Consider the following 25976-nt stretch of genomic DNA (forward strand, 5'->3'; position numbering starts at 1 on the left):
ACTCTTATCATATTGTCACATAAATTTTGTCATACAATTCTATCTCTCATATAAATGCAAATTTGCATAATTCTTTATTAAGGAAAATTCAATTTCAAGCTTTATTCCGAATATTCATTATAACACTGTGTTCTTTTCAGAATATCCTGTGTAACGATGACTATACAATTAAATCTCTAACAAGTTATACAATGTTGATAAACACAGGTACATTCAATGTGAGTACGGATAATACACAGCGCTTTTTGAAACGTCGATTATTGAAATTCATTCTCGTAACCGATTAATTCTTCTATTATAACGTGATTTTTAACTGAATAATCTCTTTGACAATTTTACAGATTTAGGAATAAAATAAATATAATGACATCACTCATCTGCATTCGATCTGATAATCGACATGTACGTTGTTGATAATCCCATACCAACGGTATCGATCTGTTTCTCTTGTGCTTAACAAGTGTATATCATTAATAGCGCTGCTATTGCTTATCTTCAACCGTATTCTCTTCGTAAATTTCAAGACAAAACTAATATTTACCAAATTATGATAATATGCCATATGTTCGATTAATCTTCTTGTTGACATTCTATGACATATAAACACGTAAAGTATATAGCATTTATTACACAAATTTTCTAGCTATATTCACATGCATTATTGCTGTGTTTGGTGTCTTTAAACTTAAACAGATGTAACCAGTTAAATATTCTTTTCTGAAGCTGAATTAATTAAAAATTGCGTCGTACTTTTTAGATATGTTGAATCATTAATCGATAAATCAAAATATGTATAACGGGAATGATATAATTTTTTAGATATTTGAAAGATCAAGATTATTTATTCCATAAACTTTGAAAAGTGATGTAATATATTTATATATCTCATCTCTTTTTAACTGTCCACACATATTCTATGTCATTTATAAATGTTTAATTCTTCAACTTTATTATTTAATATAGAAAACTAGAGCTTATATGCACACATTATCATAACTAGGACAAAGAAAAATTTAAATGCTTGAAAGATTAATATTAATTAATTTCTTTATATATATATATATATATATATATATATGTGTGATATATATATATATATATATATATATATATATATATATATGTATGAAATTTTTTTATATATGTTTGAAAATAAATTTAATATTGCGAAAAATATACAAGAGAGGAACTATATCAGTCACATGATATTACCACCTGGCTACTCATTTGAGATATTTGTAGAATTGAAAAGCATAATAATTAAAATGACATATATTTTGAATCAAATAAGAGACCAACTATTGCCATGTTCGATCAAATTGCTCAACAAGGCGTTGCAGTTTACTTCAAAATGAAGTACACACGCGAGTCGCTTAATTACACAATTATTTTTTCCATTGAACACTTATGTAGATTTTTTTGCATTCGATTGCACAGCAGCCGAAGCAGCAGATTTACCTCTTGTCTTTCTCACGCGACATTTGAAAACTTAATTCGAGCATATGTCGATGAAACATCAGATTTATACATTTGTAACACAGTTCTCGTGTTCATGCACGATTAATGTCTACACGACGGTATCCTATCAGCCATCGAGATTTAGAAAGTCTCTTATATATATATATATTTTTTTTTTTATAGATAGATATGACAGATGTCTTCAGTTGTGGCCTGCGTACGAAAGACGCGCAATGCGCGAAAGATCTGAATTGACAATGGAAAGAACTTAATCCTAGTTCTAATTGTTAATTTGCATCAATTGCATCATTTCCCGTACGGCGGTACGGGAAATCCGGAGGTCATCGAACGGTTAAGGTCGTGTGAAGCGATACCGGTACGGAGTCCAGCCGAACAGTTCTAAAGGAAAAGAATAACATATCCATTGTGTGCATCGCTCTCTTGCTACATCCTCTAATGTTCTTAACATGCAAGAGTGGTGCCCACACAAAGATCATTGCTACATCATGTCCATTTTTACAAATTCGGGATGCACAATTAGCATGCACTCTGAAAACGGTGAACTCGCTTATGTTAAAAAATGAAGCATTATTCTCTTCATCGCCATTTTATTTATCTAACAATAAGCATAAATAATAACTTGACTAATGTAAAAGCTGCAATTGTATTTTTTCTGTTTTTTTATGTTTTTATGTGCTATTTTTTATTAATTTAATTCGATTCAAAAATCTAAGGATATCAAAAAAAAAAAAATAAATCTGCAAGATATATGATGATGTTTTTGGTCCACAAATTGATTTGAGTGAATTTTATTATAGTTTAACCTTCTTCATTTCTTACTCTAAAATGTTAAAGAAAGAATTAATTAAATTATGATAAAAGTTGTCTCAGTCTCTTGATACTGTTAATCTTTAATTGTAAAACGAGAGTGAAAAAACTCAGTTAAAAGTGATATTGTGGATTAAGAATATCCAAAATATATATAAATTTTTACATTTAACTGTGGTAATAAATTTTTTCTAATAAATTTCTAATTATTTTCAGACGATCTATTATACAAGCTACCGTTTCCAGTTGCATTTATTGCTCATTGACAAAACATGCCGGATTGTTTATGGATCTGTTGACTGATTTGTGAACAAGTCCAGATGTGAATAAAATCTAAATGCTATGTCATTCGATGAATTGATAGTCACACAATCTTGCATAAAAGATGCGTGTCACGCGACTTTGCGACAAGATCACTTTGGCGAACGCTTCTGATGATGATTCTGTCCTGTGTAAGTATTTATATACATCGTGATATCGAAATGTAAATGCGTATGAATGTTGAATGATTTATCAAAGAGTTTGATTAATAACGAATGGTTCGACGGCTATCGTTTCAGATGAGAAATAATGCCCAACACGGTTATAAAAACTTCGCTAATCGAAGGCGAAGCGATAAAAACAATCATTCATAAACATCGGCTCTCGAAATTGATCGGACAATCGATCGATGTTGTCGATTCGTTCTCGGTCTGCATCTGTAGATGATATGGTAGGAGGATGTCTGCAATCTAATTGAATGGTGAAGCGATATGAACGATGTAAATGCGCTATGCAAAACTACTTGTTTATAAAGAGAGTTTGTAGCGTGTTGCGGCGCATACACTACGTGTGGAATCGCTCTACGATTTACCATGATTGGTGAAGCATGGGCAAAGGGCATTCAGAATACGATTGCAGAATCCACGCGCTCGGTTGTTCCAGCCAGCTATGGTATCGCCACCCTTCAATCTACTACCTGTACACACACACGCGCGCATACATATAGTCAGCATGTTATAAATATCAATCTTGAAAGATAATTATAATTATACGTCGTTCTACTTTGTAAGTAGCTCTATAGGGTGTTTCACCCAACTTGACGATCTAAAATATCTCTGTTGTTTTTATTGATGATAGGAGAAAATACAAAAGAGAAGTAAGAAATAGGAGAAAAGTAAGAAAAAAATTGTTTAGTAAATATTACGACCAACAAATTCTTTTGGTCGAAATCATCTTTTTCATGAGTAGATTATCGGCATTCCTTTGAAATGGATATAATATTAATATTATAAATTTAATTAATATTTTGTAACTGGTAATAAAAACTTAATATCTCGTAATATATCAATTTTTTATATGTGATAACTTTGATATACTTGATATATTTTTGATATATTTTATTTACATGATATAATTTATTCTTTATATATTTTTCCATCTCATCTATGCAACGGCAGAGATATTACATAAATGTGAATATATTTCTACTCACCAATTTAAATAATGCATCTATCTAGTCAATTTACGTTCATTTTATTATCTCTATATATTTTTTCTATATATTTATTAATATCTATAAATCTTTTTCATTATTTTTACACGTCTATCTAACAATCTAATAATCTACGCGCTTATCAAACCATCTCTTTTTATTAGCTTTTTGCCTACCTTCTCTTCTTGAGAATAATATTTACCGCCTTCTTTTTTCTTCGTTATATCCGACGCGAGTCAATCAAGAATATTTCAGCCTCGTAAAAATGAGATATTTGAGTCTCGTGAACGAATCGAATATATTGAAGATCAATTTTTACTTACCTTCGCCTGTATCAGCTCCCTGAAACACAAAGAGCAAGTATTGTAGGCCCAATCTTCGCGCTCGATATATTTTGATAGTAGAAGCTGGTCGCGTTAATGGCGCGTTCGCCTTTTAGCTTGTACACTTGTGCTATAAAACTTTTCTATTTTAATAGCTCGCGAGTTCGCACATTACCTCCGACTGAGCTTTTCTTTTCGAGGCTTCCGTAGCGGCGGTCTCTATCACTTCGCTAATAAATTTCGTCGTTTCCCTCATGAGCTCCTCGTCTTCCTTGAAAGCCTCTTTCCTCTGTTCCAACGTCCCCGTCATCAGGTTTTTCTCGTGTTCATCCATGTTGCATGTAGTGTGGAACGATATGGATGTTCGATCGGTCATCAACAAGTATCATCAACGATGACAGTTTTTGTCTCTAGCCCTTTACAATTAAAATTATATTTTCGGTCAAAAAAATCTTATGCGCAAATTGATAGCGGAATTTCCTTTTTAATTTAAGTAACATCATATTTAATTACCTTTAAAAATTCACATAATGAGATATATTCTAGGAGATTATTTAATAAGAACTCGTGAGAAATGCACGCGCTGCGTATGACCTAGAATGATACGAATGTACTCGGTAATTTTAGACTGAATTATCTCTTTTTTTCTCTCTGTGATCACCGGCTTGATATTAATTTGTCAAGATTCCCGCGATCGACCCTTCATGCATTCGAGTCTTTCGCGCATATATTATCGGTGATGAACGGTGAAAACGAGACTTAGAACCAGGATATAATTTCGGTGCTTTCGATTTAATAAAGGCACATAAAGATGTTATTAATAATCAAATCACATTTTTATTTCAAAATAAAAGTAAATTGAGCTGAGATTATATGATTCTTTAAGACAAGATAAATTCTTACAGAGTTTTTCTTTTACTTTTAATATAAGAGTGTTTATAAAATAATAAAAGTTGCTTTTTTTGTGACGTATTGCAATTCATGATTTTCTCATATACTTATGTTGTAAACTGTTATATATTTAATCCGTCGCAATATCCGCGTCGATCAAATTCACCGAGATATTATATCGGTTTCAATCTCGATGTCAGTCTATTTCTCAAAAATATCGCGAGATGAGAAAGATCCCGATTGTTGAATGTGACACGTAATTGCAGGCACCAACGTAAATACAACGACAACGACGATGACGGATATATGCCACAGGTGGTGTGTATTGTTTCAACACACGTACACTGATACCGAACAATCGTCTCTACGTACACGCGCGTGTATCCCGGGGATGCCGACGATGACGTGGTCACCGATGTCCAAGGCCGGCGCCGCAGTCAAGGCCGACTGCCGTTTAATCGCTGATAAAAGTACCTGGATCTGGCCACTGAGCTAACCCGAGCCAAGCCGGTCGAACCTCTGACCCCGGATCCAATAAATTTCTTCTCGCTTTACGGACATGGATCTGGCTCGACAAAGAGGTGTCTTCAGTATTCAAGACGCCGAGAAACGAACCGACGAAAACTTAAACGATGAAAGGGCAAAGAACCCCTCATCTTTTTGCTCAGCAGCGTCTTCGACGGGTCGCGCTCCGCCAGGTAATGATCGACGCAAAACAGGCACTATCAGACGAAGCTCTTTTACCCGACTGGATATCACCCCAGCCAGATCCCGAAACGGAGCATGCGTCGGGGGCATGTAGAGAGAGAGAGAGAATTATTAGGTTTTTATATCTGTGCTTCTATACACTCTCTTATCTATGTGGGCGAATATATATATACACGTGCATGCACTGACCCACGCATATGTATACACATGCAAATATGTACATCTTCGTATTTATTGTCATTTTTTATTTTATAGATTTAGACACGTGCTATCTCTATCAATCCAAACTAGAATAAAAAGCAGGATTTCACTGTACATGTATAATGCGAGTTATCGCAGATGCTGATCATTATTTACTTGACAGATTTCGAAAAATGAATTAGATCCGAGAAACAATATCGATGGGTATTTATCTTGTAATGCTATAAATTCTTAATCTATGGAAAAGAATGGAGTTTTGCAATTTTTTCAAATTTCTTTTTATGTGAAAATATGAATACATATCTATGTAAATTTATCACAAATAGTTATATATGAAAAATTGTAAAAATTAACTCTGTTTATTAACTTTTATTTTAATGCGTATTGCATGACGAATATGTTTTTATCATTCAAGTTTTTTAATATGGTATATAATATGTTTGAACATTTTTTTCTTTCAAAAGTGAACAATCAGCGAAATATAAGATTACGTTAAAGTTTAATGCATAAAATATTTATTAATTTTGAACCTTTCGAAATAGTTATCAGATACCTGTGTATTACTGTGACATGAATCACATATCAACATTATTATTAATAGATGCAACTATTTTTATTTTATTCCTCATACAATTTTTCATATAAAACATAAAGTCTGTATAACGTAAAATCTATATAATGCCTCAATGCAAGTTATAGTAATATTTTTTACGCATTCCATTCGGTTATATAATTAAAAACACGATGTGCGTGTGCGTATATATGTGTGTGTCAACGTATATTTTGTAATTGGTATCAACTGGTCGCAATTAATGACACGTACAGAACCAAGTGTTGGTTTCTTAAAAGAGAGAGTAAGCAATCGCGTTGCTTCATGCTAATTTAGGTACACGATGATTTCTTTCTCTTCCATGAATTACACAGAGCAATCAAATTTGACGTTTTTTGCAATCGAATCAGGCTTATAATTGAGACACATTTTAATGATAAGTACATACGTATACGTTGATATATGTATATATCTCGCACTTTGAATATACTTCGGCTTAAGTGAGAAGGACGGTTCGGGAAGACATTGCTAAATATAGCACGCGCTTAATAACAAAGGATCAATATGAATGCATGTTAAATAATTTTTTCCTCGAGGAACCTGTCGCACGATTACGGCTAACATGCATTTTTTTCTTGTTTTGTTTTGTTTCCTTACGTACATATGGAGACATGTTCTAATGATGTACAATATATGTATTACATATTGTATTATTATAAGATAACGAGGTTGCTCGCATATTGTTTACCTGTCTCGTGTTCAAAGCGAAAGCGTTTTTAAAAAAAAATATCTATGTAATAGCTTTGCTTCAAGACTAATTTTTTCCTTCCATTATTATTTTCTAATATATCACTAATTATTTTTATTTTAAAATTATTATTATAATTTGATATTATTCTGAACACTAGGCAAATTTAAAGAACATGAAATTAGTGTTTCTTATTACAATCTGTGTTATATTTAATTGTCTTTAAAAACAATTAAGATTCATTTTTCAGCAAGCTATAATACAATGAGAGAAACGTGCGAAAGAAAAAAAGTATAGTAAATAAAAAGAAAAGCTATTATAATTTTCAATATTATAATCTGTACATATATTAATCTATCAAATCCACACATCTTTTTTATCTATCAACGTGAGAATTTCATCTCGATAGCATTCTCGGCATCGATACGCGATATGCGCGCGCGGCTATCATGGATCGCAAGGACACGATTGCTCCGAAAAGAGCAGCCTTTAATTAATTAGTCTGCTATTACATGCTAAGAAATATCCTTGCAAGAGTGCGTTCAGAAATTCGCGGGAAAGACTAGCTTTTAATTGACCAATCAGAACAAAGAAATCTTTGTTCGTCTTGTCCCTGATTGGTCAACTGATCAACGCTACAATAGGTTAAAATTTTCGAACGCATCGCGAAAAGATCGATTTAAAGATGGCCGCACGGCGGTCGTCCGATCATCGTGTCGTGTCAATCTGAGACTGAGACGCATCTCTGAGGGTAGAGCTGAGCATCCGAATCGAGTCGAGCTGAGTGGCGCCTTATCAACGTCAGCATAATTAATAGAGGGTTCGTTTGGCACATTCGTGAGAGTGGTCGATTCTTTCGTCGAACAATGATCTAATGTCTCGCACGTAATCACGCGAACATGAATTGTCATCAGATACTGAGCGGCGCCTGCAATGCGGGCGATCGCTGTTACGCTGTTGGCTCCGTCGAGGGAATCTCTTTCACCGTGAGTTTATTTCAGTGACAGTCATCGATGCATATCTCGTGATTAGCCTTAGGCCTCTTCGCGGCCGATGTCATACGGTATTTCGTAAGCGATCGAAAACTACGACAAAAAATATGTACTCTTGCGTTATGGAAGTCAGCTGATCAAATGACACTTTGATTAGGCGTATGAAGATGTCTCCGTTCGCATCTTCTTCAAATTGACAATTTCCTTCGATGGAACGTCATATACTTGTCATGCACTATATATGTTACATCTTTATCTTATATATTTTCAACTGACGTATCGTGAATTTAGTTGTCGATTTTTTCTGTTTTGCAATGAAATCTTATTAAGAATTTGATTTTTTATCGATGAGAATACTGATGATATGTTATATTGCAAGGCAAAATCAAGATTTGATATGATGAAAGTATGACAATGTACGAAAATAGTTTGCAAAAACATAGAAAATTGAAAATTGTTTAGATTTATTTTAGACAAATTTAAATTAGATACAATCCATTTATTTTACTTAGGCATATGCAGCTGGTTGCAATATTGTGATTTTGGCCAACAATTTTGAACGAGTTCAAATAATTCCTGGAGCTGTACACAATTATATTAGAATCAGTTGTTTGGACTGTAGTACAGATACAGGAAAAATTGCTGCAGCGTATGAAAATCAAGTGTGCATTTTTGAGCCAACACCGCTTATACACAGCACTTGTTCACATGTTTGTATTAATATATCTTTCTATTTTACATAGTTTTAAATATATATTTATATAAATGTAAGGAGAGATGTTTAAAACAGTTTTATTAAATTTTTTTTTTATAGCAATTAGAATATAGATGGGTTCAAACAGGAAGTCTGCAAACAGAATCGAACATTACTTCTTTATCATGGAATTTAGAAGGAACAAGATTATTAACAGGTGGCGAATTGTTACAATTATGGCATCAAAATATCATGCCATTTCAAGAAGAACAAAGTAAGTCTATTTTCTCATTGATTATTTGTTTCAATATAATACATATTTAAAAAATATTTATATAATTATGTAAAATAATTCACAATTTGTGTTAAAGAAAAACGTTAGTATATTCTATGATGAAAGTCTGATTTAATTTGCATGACATAAAAATAAATAAAAAGATAGATATTCTAAATCTCTTCTAAATATTTAATGTTTTATTAATATTTTTAAATATTTGTATTATTATGTTGTTATTTGATACAGCAATATTACCTATAACTACAAAGCCAAAAACATTACAAACAGAAGAAGTTGGCACAACTGGAAACAATCATAATGTTATGGCAAATACTTCTCAGGATCGTGAGTTCATTCTTTTTGAGAATGAACATACAGTGTTGGCATGTTAACATATAGCTTTTTTCTGCCATTGTACTGCATCAATATTTTTTAATGAAAATTAGTCATTTGCATGTTTAACTGAAATGAGAATTAGAGAATTGAAAAAAATGCATTTTGCCAAGAAACATGACCAGAATTACTCTTTTAAAATAAGCTATGTTTAACGAAGTTACTTTTGCACTATAATTATCAAAATAAGAGCTTTTGCAACTTATGTTACATTGCAATTGGAAATTTAATTTTGTTTTATATATATATATATATATATATATATATATATATATATATATATATATAGTTGCAAACATAGACAAGGACCAATATGCTTTAATTAAAATGCTCATATATTCAATCTTATGCTTACTATTTTTAATACTTTAATTTATATGCACATGTTGTTGCACAATATGAATACATACCATTATTCTAAAATACATTTGATAATATGATTTTATAGAAATGGATAATAAAATATAATTCAATATAATTCAAAAAACATTTTATTTTTATATATCTTATATTTAGTTTTTATTATTAAGATATTAAACACACTATAAATGTTAAGCTTTTTTATCTATATTCCAGATATGTGCATCTTGTTGTGAGAAACAACTTTAGTACACATTAATACATACATTTACTTTTTAACAGCTGGCGTGGTGACATTCTCAATTGGAGGAGAAGCTGAGAGTCCTGGACCTGGGGATACATTGGCTGCAAATGATCCAGGTGGATGGAATTGTGTATGGAAATGTCGTACTGCTACACCAGTCCATCTTATGAGTTTTAGCCCTGATGGTACTTTATTTGCAACAACGGGAATGAATGATAGATTGGTGAAAATATGGTTCGAAAACAAGCAATGTATGTATTTATATTTAATGATGATGAACCTGCCATATTTATAAGTGGTTATTATTAGAGAGTTTGTTTTTTGCTTGTAGTTTTTCCGACAAAAAGCATAGATCATACAAATTTTTCTCAATCCATGGGAAGTGACAATTTTAGTTTTGTTTATGTTGCGCATCCACGCGCTGTAACACATCTCTCTTGGCGCAAGACAAGTAAATATATGCCAAAGTAAGTAGCATATGAAACTTTTCGATGCTTTTGCGAAAGTGAAATTGAATTAAAAGCTGCGATATGAGACAATAAAACATTCTATTTTTAAAAATATTGTATTATTTATCTGCAAAAAATAGACAGAAATATGTTTATTGCATTCTAGAGTAAATTAAAATGTATGAATTATTTTAAGTTGGCTAAAAAATTATTAAAATGTTATTATAATTAAAATGTTAATCCTTTTATAACAAAAAGGATCAACAATTTATTTTTATATATAAACAATGTAAGAAACATTTTCTCAATAATTTTTCTTTTATCATAAACCAGAGGTTCTGTATCTAATATGTTGGTCACCTCGTGTCGCGATAACATTTGTCGAGTATGGACAGAAACGATACCGCCTGATATTGAAGGTCTCGCTAATATGAGTCAATTTGAAGGCTCTGATAGACATGGTCATCATGGCAAACATCGTCATCATAATATGCATAAACATCGATTTATGCAACGGCTGAAACATATGAAGTATATAAGAAACATATTTTATTTATATAGAAATATATTTATCGTAAAATAAAATAATGATAATATATAAAATGTTCTGTTTATAGAACATGTTTTCATATTCGGCGACATGCTAAACAACAACATCAGGCTGGTCATACAGCGCCGACTTTACCAACACTTCCATCTACTTATTCTGTACATGATTTTCATAATAATTATCAAACTTCTGGTCATTATCCAGGAATGCATTTCCATTTGGCAGCCAGTATCAATGCAGAAACTGGTATAGTATTGATGTTTATTACATATCGTATAGAATATCTAGAAATTTTTTATTTTTTTTTTATTTTATATTATATATACAATATTTAATGAAATATTATGCAATTTTTATTACAATTATTAATTTTATTTATTATTAATTAAAATAGGATTATTAAAATAGGATTATTAATATTACATTCTAAAATTACAATTTAATATTAAAATTTAACATTAATATTTTTATGTAATATTGTTTTGAATATTATTGAAATATTGGTAATCGTCAGTGGATAGTATACGTTAATGTTATAGATATACCGCTAGTACCAAGCCTAATTACCGGAGATCCCGAAAGAGAACCGAATTTTATCTTACATTGGCTAAATAACAAAGAAATGCATTTCACCATGCAAGCCGAAAACATATTGCAAGAATTGACCCGTAAAGTAGTGGAAAAAGAGGAAGGCTTACAGCATCAAGAACATGCTGAACATGTAGAACATGATTCTGAAGATGAATGTACATCAAGTAAGCATTGAATTTATTCTGTATGTTGTCTAAAAAATATTGCTATATATAATTGCCATTAATAATAACAATGTTCTTTTCAGAAAAGGGAATTCGACTGCAAACGGTTCAGAAGCCAGCCGTTGGTGGTCGATCAATGAGTCAAGAAGATCATAGTAGTGATGAACATCATACTACACATACTACTTCATCTCATCACAGTTTGGCGCACAGTGTACACTCTCATCCGAGTCTTAGGTAATTTTTCAAAATCCTTTTCTTTTGTTTATATGTTACATCACATTTTGTTTTTTATAAAATTAATAATTTTATTTACATGAAAAATTTATATTTAGATATAAAATTTTTAATATGTTCCAATTTTTTGTTACAGCAATACAACTTCCATTAATTCGATAGCGACAGATGCAACATCTACCATGAATCATGCGCCAGATTCATTAGATACAAAGATAGAAACATTGCTGCGCGATTGGCATCATAATCCAGACTTGCTATTCTCAATACATCCAATAGACGGAAGCTTTTTGATTTGGCATATCGAATGGTTGGATGAGTATCACCCTGGATCTTTCCGACAGGCGCAGATTTCTTTTTCCACTCGTATTCCGAACGCATTTCCTCTCGGCGACGCATCAACAATGAGTCACAATGTGTCAATGTATTCTCACAATACTGGTGGACCGTTATTAAACATTCGTGAAGTTGCAAAATCATCGACAAAACCAAGCGAACCCAGCGAAGTTGCGACGCCTTTACCTAGTCTTATAGAGCAAGATGAAGAGCAATCCACTTTAACCTCGAAAACGGGTCAAGAGTTATTGAAAAATATAGAAACTACAGATCAAAATCAAACGAAAGTCGACAATAATGCGGAGAGTAATAAAAATGGACACGAAGCAGATTTATTGGCTCATCCTAGTCCGATTGTTTCTATGGTATCGAAGCACTCGAATGGTACTTTAAATTTATGGCAGTTGACCTTTGCAGATAAAACAAAATTTTCGCAAGTATTAAGCATAGGACACGCATGTAGAGCTTCCGGACACCGCTTTCGTGTAAACGATATCACGTGCCATCCCGTCTTACCTTTACTTGTGACAACTTCTCATCATAATATACCCGAATTTTCTGGTACACAATCGGTGGAATCTAATGAAAACATTAATGGTAAGCACGACACCTCCAAGAATAAGGACATCATGTCGCCTACCGGCTTTTGCAGCGAACTGATATTATGGCGAGTAGATGCTGTAGGACCCTTATCGAAAAGCGGTGGAGTTTCCGAATTAGCGCGTATTAATTCACCCGAGATATCTGCATTCAGTAATGTAGCTTGGATACCGACACTATTGCCGAGCACAACGCTAGGCAATCTATCCAATTCTCCCAGTGCGTGTTTTGTGGCTAGCGATGGAGAATGTCTGAGAGTCTATCAAGCTGTCATCGATGCCAGAACATTACTGGCGGAAGTGTCGATCAGCGAGAGAAGGAGCCGAATGATGGATTCCATGGCTAGCCTCTCGACAGATATGTCGTCGGACGATGGTATCAGGCATTCGATTCACGATAGAATAAAAATAGTATCTCAACAATCAACTGCGAGACCGGGATGTGTTATACAACTAGATGCTATTGCCGATGCCACTCACGATTGGCAGAACACGCAGTTTCTTCATGTCTTTCAGGAACAACTGATCACGGGTGAGAGAAGCGATGAGAAGCAGCCCGGTGTTGACATGTCTAGCAATGATCTAGGACTCATGGAATCTACATTAGACGCTATGGTGGATTTGCAACAATCAGCGATCTTTGAAGAACCGTTCTACATAGTAGTTCTTGAACGAACGCAACAAGGCACTACCGTACATATGTGGCGATTAGTGATAGCATCGCAACCGGAAACCACCGGCCTGTCAGGTTCAATGATGTACGTGCCAGATTCTCATCTGGTACAAGACGAAGATGATGAGGGCACATCCGGCAGATTAAGCCACGCGGAAGGTAGACGATCGCGCAGAGCCAGTCAAACCGGTGGCAATCGAAGTCGTCGCGAAAGTCAGGCCGATTTAGATTCGACGTTCTTGCCTCGTCGCCATCAGAATAGCCATGTTCTTATTACTACCACAAAGGTTTGCACGCAGGAATTGCCATTGCCCGACGGAGTGGAGGTGATTCATGCTGCACCCGCGGCGGGACATTTAAGTAGTTCCTCAATATATCCTGCGTGCTTTGCGCCATATATCATTGTAACGGCCTGCAGCGACAGCACCGTACGTTTTTGGAAGTGCAAAGTGACGAAGAAGTCAGACGACAAACTCGATTATGAGTGGTGTGAGTGGGAGATGATCAGAAAGGATCAGGAATCGACTATTGACATCACTGGTCAACCATTGAACATAAGTGCGGCTTATAGCGGACGCATTGCTTGTGCCTACAAGTATGGAAAGTCATTTACGCGTCCTACGAAGAATGATCCGGATTCGCGTTACGTGAATCTCTGCGTTGCTATATATGAGTGCGAAAGCACAGGAGGCAGCGAATGGATTTTGGAAGATACGATTCATCTGAAGAATATTCATCTGCCGCGAATACCAGTGGATCAGCATTTGGATCTTAGTTATTTGTACGACAGTAGATTTTTGCAGAAGAAGCAACGGCTCACTCAGGTATTGCAGACTCTTAGTCATGAGGATATAAGATCTTCGAGAAATGGGGAAAACGGCGATTCCACGAAGTCGACTGCTGGCCTATTAGCGGTTCCGTCGTTCAGTACCTTGCAATCTTTACGAAAGTCGATCATAGAGAATGGCAATACATGCCCGCTCACACAAAAGCATCTAGTGCAACTCGATTGGGTGTCGAAAGAGGATGGTTCGCATATTCTAACCGTTGGTGTTGGTTCTAAAATTATGCTATTCACACCAGTGTGTTCGGATTTGGCGCAGGCTAATATGAAAGCGATGAAAGAATCCCAGAGCAATAACAGGCCGATATTACGAAAAACTTCGTCGCTGGCGCAACCGCAGTTTGTCGATGAAATTCGATGGATGAAATTGCGCAAGATCGAATTAACAACGGCAGATGGTCTGCCGCCATTACCTATGCAAATATCTTGGGTACGGGATGGCATTCTGGTTGTCGGCATGGATTCCGAGATGCACGTGTATTCGCAATGGAAGCCAAATCCGAGGAATGACTGCTTCCATTCGAATCTGCAGCATCAGGAGTCCGATGAATTTCAGGCGAGTCGAAATCTGCGTGACGAGGATCTACGCACGTTGGCGCATGAGACATCCCAGAGACGATTGGCGAATGTGTCCTCCATGCCGCATTTGTCGCGCGTCAGCAGCATCAATCTAACGATGTTAGATGCGAAGAAGAAGCGCGGTATTCAAAATGAGAACTTGAGTTTTGATTATATGCCGGATTACGGACTGTTCGAGGCGTCGAGGATAGCTTGTCCAGTTTTACCGCAATATCATCCTAAGCAGTTGATGGAACTGTTGAACTCGGGCAAAATTAGATGGGTAAAGGCTATATTGGCGCATTTAGTGCGATGTATAGGCAGTTCATGCTCCCTGCGGGCCGATGACGAGAATCTTGTAAAACAACGCAATTGGTCGCGGTCAAGGACAATGTCGGTGAGTTATGTAGGCACGACGTCTCCGTTGGAACCGAGAGGTTCGACCACGCAGATACCAGAAGAATTGACACTGGACTACGCGGAGATCACATCTATCTCACCCTTGCCATTGTGGACTCTGTTATTGGCTGACAAAGAAAACAATATACCGCATCAGCAGAATGAAGACAAGCATGATTACAACGAATTATTTGATAGCAATCTAGATGAAGGAGAATCGTTGGACGATATGTTGGAGGAAGATTATGAATGTTCGCGGCAAAAGGATCGACGAGCCTCAGTGCCAGAGAGACAAGGAATATCTCACTTTGGTCCTAGACAAGGAAGATTGCTGTCGCGTCTCCTGACCCACACTCATCTGCCGGGATTGTCCAGTTTAGATCAGATGCATCTGCTCGCTCTGGCGGATACCGTATCGACGTGTAATGTCGACTTTGCAGAAAGATTCGCAATTGACGCAGCTAAGAATGCGATCGCTAAAGAGAATTTAACAGGTATTCCGGATGGCGAAATCATATCCACTGACTCGCTGGATGACTGCGGCCTCAGATTCCTTCTCGCAATGAAGCATTATAATTATCTAATACGTTGCTTACCGTTGGTACAACGAGCGCAATTTCAGAAACAGGGCGTCTCATCGAATAATCTCGTGTGGGCATTTCATTCCGAATCCGAGGAGGAGCTGCTAGGATTGATACCGTCTTATGCAAAAGGTCAACCAAAATGGTCCGTGCTGAAAGAGCTCGGCGTAGGCTGGTGGATTAGGAGCAACACGGTGCTTAAGAAATGCGTGGATAAAATAGCGAAGGCCGCTTTTCAACTTAATCAAGATCCTTTAGACGCAGCTATTTATTACTTAGCGAATAAGAAGAAAAATCTAGTGTGGGGTCTATTTAGAAACAAGCGGGACGAACGAATGACTAGTTTTTTCTCGAATAATTTTGCCGAAGATCGATGGCGAAAGGCGGCACTAAAGAATGCTTTTGCTTTACTTGGGAAGCAACGATTTGAACACGCGGCCGCGTTCTTTTTACTGGCCGGTGCATTGAAAGACGCCATTGATGTATGTCTAAATAAACTAAATGATATTCAACTCGCGATGGTAATAGCCAGACTTTACGAGAACGATACATCATCTCCCAATATGAGAAGATTGCTATATGAAGAGATTCTGGGTTGTGACAAAGATGGACAAAATCAGGATATGAGTAGAGTGCATCCAGATCCTTTCTTGCGTAGCATGGCTTTGTGGCTCTTGAAGGATTACTCCGGTTCTCTCAATACTTTACTTCTGACCAATGTTGGTCATATGCATCCACAGTATAATGATGAATCTGATAAACCAGAGGGAACGACAGGTAAACTCATATATTTGTACATTTTTATATATAAAATAACTCTTAGAATAATATCATATTCCCTTATTTCAGCAAATCCAAATGTCTTCAATTTTTATGTTTATCTTCGTACACATCCATTATTAATTAGACAGTATATTGCGTCCACTGCACAAGATAACAAGAAAGGACATTCGGTAGTGATCTCAGGATTCAGTTATGGTACAGAAACAAAGAGTCAACCAGACAAACAGTTAATGTTGGAAGATACCATCACACCATTGGAGAGGCAACTGTATTTTACAACAGCACATGCACATTTCAAAGCTGGTTGTCCAGCTCTTGCTCTTGAAGTTTTGTCCAAACTACCTAATAAAGTTATGGAAACAAATGGTGAAGACTCTCCAAGTAAGTAAATATAATATAATATAAATAAATAATATAAATATAAATATAATATAAAATATAAATATAATATAATATATAATATAAATATAATAAATATTATATATTGACAATTGATAAATTGATAAATTGAAATTGTTACCATTCTTCTCTCAATAGGCTTATTAAATAGTCCAAGCAAGTCTAGAGCTCAAGATACTCAAATAGATACTGGCATTATTAATTGGGGAAATGAATTGAATGGAGTAAGCAATAATAAAGGTATGTTATTCGCATAAAATATGTTAAGAATTCTTAATTATAAAAGAAAAATATTGTTTTCAGAAACTGCTGCTTCTTTGGATTGGAGTACACAGTCACTTGATTGGTCTCAGAGTACCAGGCGTGTAGAGGAGGATAAATTAGAATTGAACTGGGATGATGATGATGCGGATGAGGGTGAAGATGTTGATAGCCCTCCCATGAGCATGAAATTTGATAAGAAAGAGCCAGATAACTTAGAGATTGATAACAGTAAGAGAGCTTATCTTCTTCCTATTAGAAATAGAAACTACTAATTTTTACGTTGATTATTAATTAAAATATTATGTATTTTAGAAGAGGAGCCAAAATCAGCTGGTCAATTGGATATTATGGCGCAACAATTAAAATTCGTAGCTTGCCTGAAAATCTTGATGGAGGAATTGTCCACATTAGCGACTGGTTTTGAAGTAGACGGAGGTCAACTACGATATCAATTATATGTGTGGCTGGAACGTGAAGTAGATGCATTGAGGCAGTTGTGCAGCTACAGTACTAATGCGGATGGGGATGTAAATAACGTCACAGAATGTAATTTTTCATTTATTTTGTATGCACATTACTGTTGTATGAATGATATTGACTACAGTTTTGAAAATTACGGAAAATTGATTCTAATAGAAGAATAACTTTCAGACGAAGGCGGTATGGTTGATGATGTACCGCCGTACAAACCTGGTGAGCAACCGACTTTACATCAAATACTAGTAGCGGAGAAGTTAGATTTTGAGGCTAAAGTACAGAGAGCTGTGAAACGAAAGAAATGGCTAAAAGGTAGGTTAAATTAATTTTATTTTGATTATTTAATTAATTACTTTAATTAAAAAGACTCTAACAAACTTTTTGCAAAATTAATATATTGCATTTAAAAAAATGTATATTACATTAAATAATGTAATCTTACATTTAATATTACATTAAAAAATAAGGCAATATAAAAAAAAATGCGATAAATGTCCTATAATTTTCAGCCAATGAAACATTGTTGAGAACATTATTATCGTATTGTTCGTTGCACGGTGCATCGGGTGGCGGTCTAGCATCGGTAAGAATGGAATTGGTACTTTTATTGCAAGAATTGCAACAGGAAAAGACTCAACAGCAATTGCTCAGTCCCCTTCCTTTCCCCACTACGTTACCTTTATTAAGTGCCAGCGTTGCCTGCAATAAAACTGTTGTAGCTGACCCAGTTCGACATCTGCAGGTTCATCAATATTTCTATACTATTTTCCTTTTAATTTATTTCTATTAATATAACGCTACGCTATTTCTTGCAGTCTCTCGCACATGACATGCTGCAAACATTGGTAGAGCTACGAAATCCGCCAATGCCTAACAGAAATACACATTACTGTGAAGTATTCATTATGAGAGATTTAGCAGTGGCACTTAGCGCTTGTATCTATCAATCACTTTGTGATTCGGACACGTTCGTTATGAAGCATCACCACCCAGAGAGGTATATTTTTCATGATTAATTATTGTATGGAATATCTTAAAAAAAGATCAGATATTTTTACGTTAATTATGTTTCAGTTTTCCAGCGGTCGCAGAAGTAGAAACCTCGGGTGGTCACTTGGTAGCTTCAAATAGGTATCATCGACGTTATTCGACGGATGACGGTGTATGCATTACTACCTCGCCTGCCAAGTGGCCAGGTGTAACAAATTTACGTGCGTTGCTTGCTCGAGAAAAAGACGAGGACACTCCGAAGCTAAATATTTTGCTCTGCGAAGCTTTTGTGGCAACGTACATGAGCCTTTTTATGTACGCTCTGTCGAGTTGTGACAGTCACATTTTGTACAGATTAGTTGGACACCACTTTGATAATAACACATGGTCTTGTCTTTTTGGCGGTGGAGTTAAAAAGCTGTTGCGTGTAGCGAGTACTACTAGTAGCCAGGTATGATTGATCTTAGTGCGATGTGCGTTTCACAAATATTAGTTTTATATTTTTTTGTGTCTCTTTGCAAGGGCGGTAACACGAATAGCGTCGAGCGAACCGATAGTGTAACGAGCGAGATCCAAAGTACCGCCAGCGGAATGTGGAATACCATGACGTCGTTGACGAAACAACGCGTCAAGCTAAATATGAAATTGTTAGGACAATTTACGGGTCAACAGCCAAATATGAAAGAAGATAAACCTACATATAGAGAACAATTTGTCTCACCGCAAATGAGCATGATTTCTTATTTTCTCATGAAGGTATATGTAATATCGTTATTTCTCTATTTCTACATTTATTTTGCTATTATACAATTATAACTGTATTTTATTTTTTCAGCCACGCATAGAGACTGAATATGCGGAAGAAATTGATTATGATTCTTCTGATTCCGCGGTGTCCGACTTAGATTCTACAGACGACGAAGAAGATGTATTCGACACGAGTTCGAAGCCAAAGAACAAACCAAAGGATAATACTGAGCATAGTAATTCTAATTCATACAGTTGGAGCATAATGAGATTAGCAATAGTTAAAATACTGCAACAGCAATTGCAGGATTTTTTGACCGTCGCCGGCATAGAAATGCAAGGTACATAAAAAGCAACATCTTTTAAATAATATCTTGAATTGATAATTATTGAATTAACACGATAACGGTATTAATGAAATGATACATTATTTCAGAATTACCTGTAAGTAGTCCGCTAATCCATGGTACATTGGGCGTTGTTGCACAATGGCAAGACTCTTTGCGCGAAGAGTTGGAACTTAGAGGCCCACCATCAGCGACTTATATACCTGGATGTGCGCCGGATCCTTCTCCTACGCCTGGAAAACCAGCTATTCATAAGTATCGATCGTTATTGGAGAAAGGAAATACTCCCTTTAAGTGAGTACACGAGAAAAAATTTTTTATTAATTATAAATTAAAAATTTAGACAAGAGAAAGGGATATTAAACAGAAAGATATTTTAAATGATTTCAGTACAAAATTGGCGTCCGCAGCGCCTACTAATCGTCTATGGTGTTACTTAGTTAGACAAGAATTGGTTCAGGATATTTTCATTCGCGCAATATTTGGGAAACGAAGATCCCTGTCAACAATACTTGAAAATAATCAATCAGTTGTTGATAGTGTACATCGTGGAACTGGAGAAGATAAAGGTAGCGATAGTGGCACTACAAGCTTGCCGGAACCAGTCAGAATCATTCATAAGGAGCAAGATAGCATCAGTGCCTTCTGTCTTAATCAGGTCTTCTTTTAAATCTTATTTTAAGTGTTATGTTTTTTTAATGAAACTTTTAAATAAATGTGCGGATTGCTTCGAATATGTAATATCTTATTTAGATAAGAGGGATATACATTAATATGCAATTGTGATCGTACATAGGTAAATCCAGGTTTAATGGCTCTTGCTACGCCTCGGGAAGTGCAAGAAATGAACATTTCCTTACTCCTAGAACTTCCATCGTGGTTAGAAGATGAATGCGAATTCGATATTATCAATTTGACTAAGCAGCCCGATCCGGAGCCTGTACAGCCAACCAGTTTTTTAGTTATACAGGTACGATTTAAAACACAACAATAAATTTTGTATTTTATGTATATTTACACATTATTTGCAGACAGCAGCAGATCGTCCTTTACTGGCACAAAGTCCTCAAACGAACAGTCCCCAGCCTCATTCAGGTATAGCCAGTCAGAGTGGACGTGGCGCGAGTGTGGTGAGTTTTTTTTTTATTACATCATAATTTACATATTAAATAATGTTGCATTATTTCTATTCAATCAAGACTTTCTTTGCTTTTTCGATGCAAATAATATATATCTTACAAAAAAGATAAGATGGTATATAAATTAAAAGATAATCTTTTTTTTTTCCAAAAATTAATGAAATATTTTAAAGAGCTTGTGATATAATCTTAATTATATGTAATAAAAGAAACCAAAGATGAAGCATTTGAATCTCTCTCTCTCTCTCTCTCTCTTGTAAATATAATTCGAATTAATTTATATAAAGCATTCAATTAACTTTTCAATTTCTTATCTATATATTTGTGCTATATTTATTGTTTGACATGTAATTTTTGAATGTTGAGTCAATTCCAAGGCTAAGTAAGATGAATTTTATTTTATTTTTTTTTTTTTATTCACAGAATTTACTTTTGTTTTGAGTGTAATTGTATTCACTACATATATATCTCACAATGTAGATTATTTAATATATATGTGCGTGCGTGAGTGTGAAAAATATCCAATTAATCATTATCGCGCAAGAGATTGCCGATCCATTAATTAATTTACATGTAGAGAGCTTGACTTGTTATAAATAAGAGTATATATTTGCAGTATTTTCAAAATTAATATACAAATCCTAAGTAACTTATAAGTATCTGGCAACAGGAATTTCTTGATAGGCGATTATATAAGGAATTTTTAATAAGCTTGTAATAGAGCAAGGATGTCGACTTAAGTAGGAAATGTGCTGCCCACCTGGAATATTCCAAGAATCTTCTAAGAATCATCGTACATGTGTACCAAGTCCTTGCATATACATTGTATATTTGTCTGTTTGACATCACTTTGTCACTAGACAACGCGTCTTTTGTAATAATATTTTTCTGTTTTTCATTTTTGATATACGAAAATAATGATATTATTAGACAATACTTGTGCATTTACATGCAGATTGACGCGAGTAGTAGTATCTTGCACCAAAGAAAAAAAGATGTGTGATTATGACTATAAATTTTACATTCATTGCATGATATATATTGAGACAAAAATGCACTGTGTCTCACGTATCAGGATATGGCTGGATTCGCAAGGCTTGTTCGTTTTATGCAATAAATGCAGGAAAAACAAATTTATCATATATGTGTCTAAAATTGAGAAAGTTTATTAATAATTTGTACACAATGATTATTTCTTTGCTTTTTTTAAAGTTGTACTTATAATGCCAATTAATCAAATTGTAGAGCAATTTTATTATATATGGAATTTTTTTTCCTTTTAATTGTTATATGAAAACAAAAGAGATACATATCGCCAAACAAGCCTTGCAATCTGTGAATGTGTATTGGGATAGGGTAGCACAAAAGTGGTGATGGAGACAATGTTGCTTGTTCAATGCTTGCCTAACATCTAACTCGGTCTGCGTCACTGAACTGGCGGCTCATTCGCTCGCTCAGATGAAGGGGATGCCTGCTTTTCCTGGCTCCCACGACCTGCGTTTCTGTCAATTTGTTGCCGATAGGAGCAAACACTTGTTAAAGCCGGTGAGATTTACATCTAACAAGACCCTATAGTCTATCCTAGTCTGCAAATTTCATGTTTAACTTTTTTTGGGTAACAAGCAAATATGTCTGATTTGTAATATGCTAAAAATATTAGTATACAAAGTTTATATAGTTTAATTATATCACAAAAATTTGAGATCAAGAAGAATTATTGAAATTTGCATACTTTTAAAGATTTTTTAAGTATACTGCAAATCAGATGTATTTTGAATTTCTCAACAAGATCTTGCAGCTCAATCGTAAGGCCTGTTTTTAGAAACATTAGCCATTATCGTTTTGTCTAAGAACTCATAGTAACATGCACAGTGCATTGATTTTCTTTGCTTATCAGTATAACATCAGTATAACAATAGTATAATAGGAAAGTTTCATAAGATTCTATTATCATATTCTCAATTAACGACTGATGTTTCATCTGCTCTTAGATTCTAGGCGTTATATTTACGTTATATTTATTTATAGACGTTATATATTTACAGCTGATGGTTAAAACTCACTGTTGTTATCACAAGTATTACATCAAATGTACATTTTAATGTTAATTACATATAATTGATAATATAAATAAATTAATAATTGAATATTAAAATATTTCAATGCATATACAGAGTGAGCCCAAACATTTCGACCAGACTTTGAGATTTTATAGGAAAATTAATTCTGAACAAAAAGTTTTCTATAAACATAGATCGAAAAATACTTTCTTAAAAAGTTATCGCCCAAACAAAAAACTTAACTTTTTAAGGAAGCACTTTTCAATTCATGTTTATCGGAAATTTGTTGTTCAGAATTAAATTTCCTATAAAATCCCAAAGTCTGGCCGGAATGTTTGGACCCACCTTATATTATCGTTTAATTTTTTTCAAATCAGTTATACTTAAGTCGATTAATTGTTAATCGATAATCGTATCGAATTTTAGATATTATGCTTTTCTCATATATTCTCGGTGCGAAAATGCGTGAAATTTAGATATGTCTCCATCAATGTTTCATTGTATATATAATATTACCATACCACATTCATATATATGTTTACACATTAATTCAACATCTGCAAACGCGCTAATCACAAGAAATCAACGTTAGAACTTTGCAAGCTAGTGGACCAAAAAGCAGCCGAATACTACTTGCAAAATCAACAACTTGCTGCAATGTTTAAAACGCATGCTACATGTCCATTATGCAATTCCATTAAACCTACTTTGCGTTGATGCAACACCCAAAAATGTGCGTTAAATACCTTTAATATTGTCGTATTATTGTGTTCATCAAATTATTAGTTTAATTCTGCTGGAATATATAAATGTATCATATATTCTCATTTATATTATTTCGAATCTCTTTATTTTTAATCTCGCAAACTCAATGGATTCTTTGTACTTTATTCCGACAGATCCTGAAGCACAAAATTGACGGCATCAGAAGAATCTCTTCTCATCCGCTCTTACCGCTATGTGAGTATATTTATTATAATCTGTCACGCATGAGACTAACAATATAAGTACTTATCATGATTGTGCAGAAATTATAGAAGATTTTACAAATAATATAATGTATCTGTTTTCTTTTTGTGATGACGCCAGATTTGACTGGATCTCAGGATGGTTCTGTATCTTTATGGGAATGGGGACATCAGACGGCAGTCGCGACTCCGAGAGCGCCCGGCACTTTCGCCAAAGTGACCCGCGTGCGATTTTCGCAACATGGTAACAAATTCGGAGTAGCCGATTCCGATGGCCACCTGAGTCTGTTTCAAGTGGCATGTCGAGAAGGAACGGCTCGACCATTCTTTGTAAGAATCTTTGCGTTCCGTTTAAAGTATTACTTTAAAATTACTACTTATTTATTGTTGAAATCTATTTTAGACCTATCAGTGTCATAGCAAAGTTACCTCAGACTTTGTCTTCCTCGGTGCGTGCAGTCTCGTGGCTACCGCCGGCCATGGTTCGGAAGGGCGGAATGTAGCACTATGGGACACGTTACTTCCACAAAACAAATCTCTCGTACAAGGTACGAATAATAATCATGCGTAAAATGATTCTACTTACACTTTAATGAATAATAAGATATCTTCTGACATTTCTTTTGCAATCATGATTCTATTGTGTTAGGTTTCATGTGTCACGAACAAGGAGCTAGTGCGTTGATTCTGGCACCGCAGCATCAACTGTTGATTAGCGGCGGCAAGAAAGGCGATGTCAACATATTTGACGTACGGCAACGACAACAAAGACATAGATTCCAAGCGCATGAATCAGCTATCAAATGTTTAGCGCTTGATCCACACGAAGAATTTTTCGTTAGCGGAGCAGGTGATGGTGATATTAAGGTAAACAAGTCTTATTTTTCAGATCACTACTCTCTCTATTAAAATACAACTCCATTTATTGAATAATAATAAATCTCACAGATATGGGGTTTGACCGTCCATTCTCTTCTCTATTCATTTCCTGGTGAACACCCACGGTCCAGTTTCTTCAAAAATATAGGGCAGGTACTGTATCAATTTAGTTGATCGCAAAATAGGGATAATAATGTAGTCATTTGTCATCTAGGGCGTTACCCAATTACATGTGGACTCTGCGGGTCGATTGTTTTCATGCGGAGCAGATGGTTCGATGAAAGTTCGTCAACTGCCAGAACGCGATTGTGTAATACAAACGCTTTATTAGGATTAAAAAGATGATGAAAGAGAGAAAACGATTACGTGTAAGTACATTATGTGAAAGAACCGATATTTATAAATTATATATATACATACATACATACATATATATATATATATATATATACATATATAGATATATATATGTGTGTGTGTGTGTATACACACCATGCATACTTACGAAAGGCGAATCATTATGAAAAATTTATGCAATTCATTGATTGCGATTGTATGATACTATATTACTTTTGCATACAAACTGTGCAAACAATACGTAACAATACATGTTACTTTGCATAGTATGTTGGCTAGTATGACTAGTATGTTGTGTTAATAAGCTAAACGGATGTTATTTACATACATAATATATATATATATATATATATATATATATATATATATATATATATATATATATACACATATATATATTGTTTTATCAAAACTACTTTATTATTATTATATATATAAATATAA

The 25976-nt window shown here is 34.6% G+C and overlaps 2 protein-coding genes across 8 annotated transcripts; one reads left to right on the forward strand and one right to left on the reverse strand.

Annotated features, from left to right (window-relative positions):
- Window positions 1–1096: 1096 nt before the first annotated feature.
- LOC126855355 (uncharacterized) lies at window positions 1097–5589 on the reverse strand. 4 transcript variants are annotated; one of them, XM_050602935.1, is made up of 6 exons: window positions 5449–5553; window positions 4597–4677; window positions 4259–4499; window positions 4084–4102; window positions 3140–3244; window positions 1097–1857 (listed from the first exon to the last, which is right to left on the reverse strand). In XM_050602935.1, exons 3-6 carry the CDS (start codon window positions 4457–4459, stop codon window positions 1811–1813), a joined length of 372 nt encoding a protein of 123 aa, XP_050458892.1. In that variant the 5' UTR covers window positions 4460–4499; window positions 4597–4677; window positions 5449–5553; the 3' UTR covers window positions 1097–1810. The 4 variants fall into 4 exon arrangements, with proteins under 4 accessions (XP_050458892.1, XP_050458890.1, XP_050458891.1 ...); XM_050602933.1 differs by having other exon boundaries at window positions 5347–5476; XM_050602934.1 differs by lacking the exon at window positions 4597–4677 and having other exon boundaries at window positions 5449–5589.
- A 2276-nt stretch (window positions 5590–7865) lies between these two features.
- On the forward strand, window positions 7866–25890 carry LOC126855488 (dmX-like protein 2). Of its 4 annotated transcripts, XM_050603173.1 has the most exons (32): window positions 7866–8167; window positions 8686–8883; window positions 8988–9141; window positions 9391–9489; window positions 10180–10392; window positions 10473–10608; window positions 10924–11121; window positions 11208–11386; window positions 11680–11895; window positions 11979–12132; window positions 12269–16899; window positions 16972–17286; window positions 17443–17544; window positions 17608–17796; window positions 17881–18114; window positions 18220–18357; window positions 18555–18787; window positions 18861–19042; window positions 19120–19486; window positions 19558–19791; window positions 19871–20123; window positions 20219–20423; window positions 20520–20787; window positions 20926–21099; window positions 21161–21259; window positions 22727–22813; window positions 24228–24288; window positions 24418–24626; window positions 24700–24844; window positions 24946–25163; window positions 25245–25328; window positions 25390–25890. In XM_050603173.1, exons 1-32 carry the CDS (start codon window positions 8081–8083, stop codon window positions 25504–25506), a joined length of 10179 nt encoding a protein of 3392 aa, XP_050459130.1. In that variant the 5' UTR covers window positions 7866–8080; the 3' UTR covers window positions 25507–25890. The 4 variants fall into 4 exon arrangements, with proteins under 4 accessions (XP_050459130.1, XP_050459131.1, XP_050459132.1 ...); XM_050603174.1 differs by lacking the exon at window positions 22727–22813; XM_050603175.1 differs by lacking the exon at window positions 9391–9489.
- The last annotated feature ends 86 nt before the right edge of the window (window positions 25891–25976 follow it).

Source organism: Cataglyphis hispanica, chromosome 16, assembly GCF_021464435.1.
Source record: "Cataglyphis hispanica isolate Lineage 1 chromosome 16, ULB_Chis1_1.0, whole genome shotgun sequence".
Lineage (NCBI taxonomy): Eukaryota > Metazoa > Arthropoda > Insecta > Hymenoptera > Formicidae > Cataglyphis > Cataglyphis hispanica.

Bases quoted from the DNA above. Each gene is read 5' to 3' on its own strand.
- LOC126855488 (XM_050603173.1), top strand. From the start codon at position 8,081: ATGAATTGTCATCAGATACTGAGCGGCGCCTGCAATGCGGGCGATCGC. The intron at 17,797-17,880 runs GTAAGAGAGCTT...TATGTATTTTAG, and splicing joins TAACTTAGAGATTGATAACA to AAGAGGAGCCAAAATCAGCT. The intron at 19,487-19,557 runs GTATGATTGATC...TCTCTTTGCAAG, and splicing joins CGAGTACTACTAGTAGCCAG to GGCGGTAACACGAATAGCGT.
- LOC126855355 (XM_050602934.1), bottom strand. From the start codon at position 4,459: ATGACCGATCGAACATCCATATCGTTCCACACTACATGCAACATGGAT. The intron at 1,858-3,139 runs GTAAATCGTAGA...CTTTTCCTTTAG, and splicing joins CCCATGCTTCACCAATCATG to AACTGTTCGGCTGGACTCCG.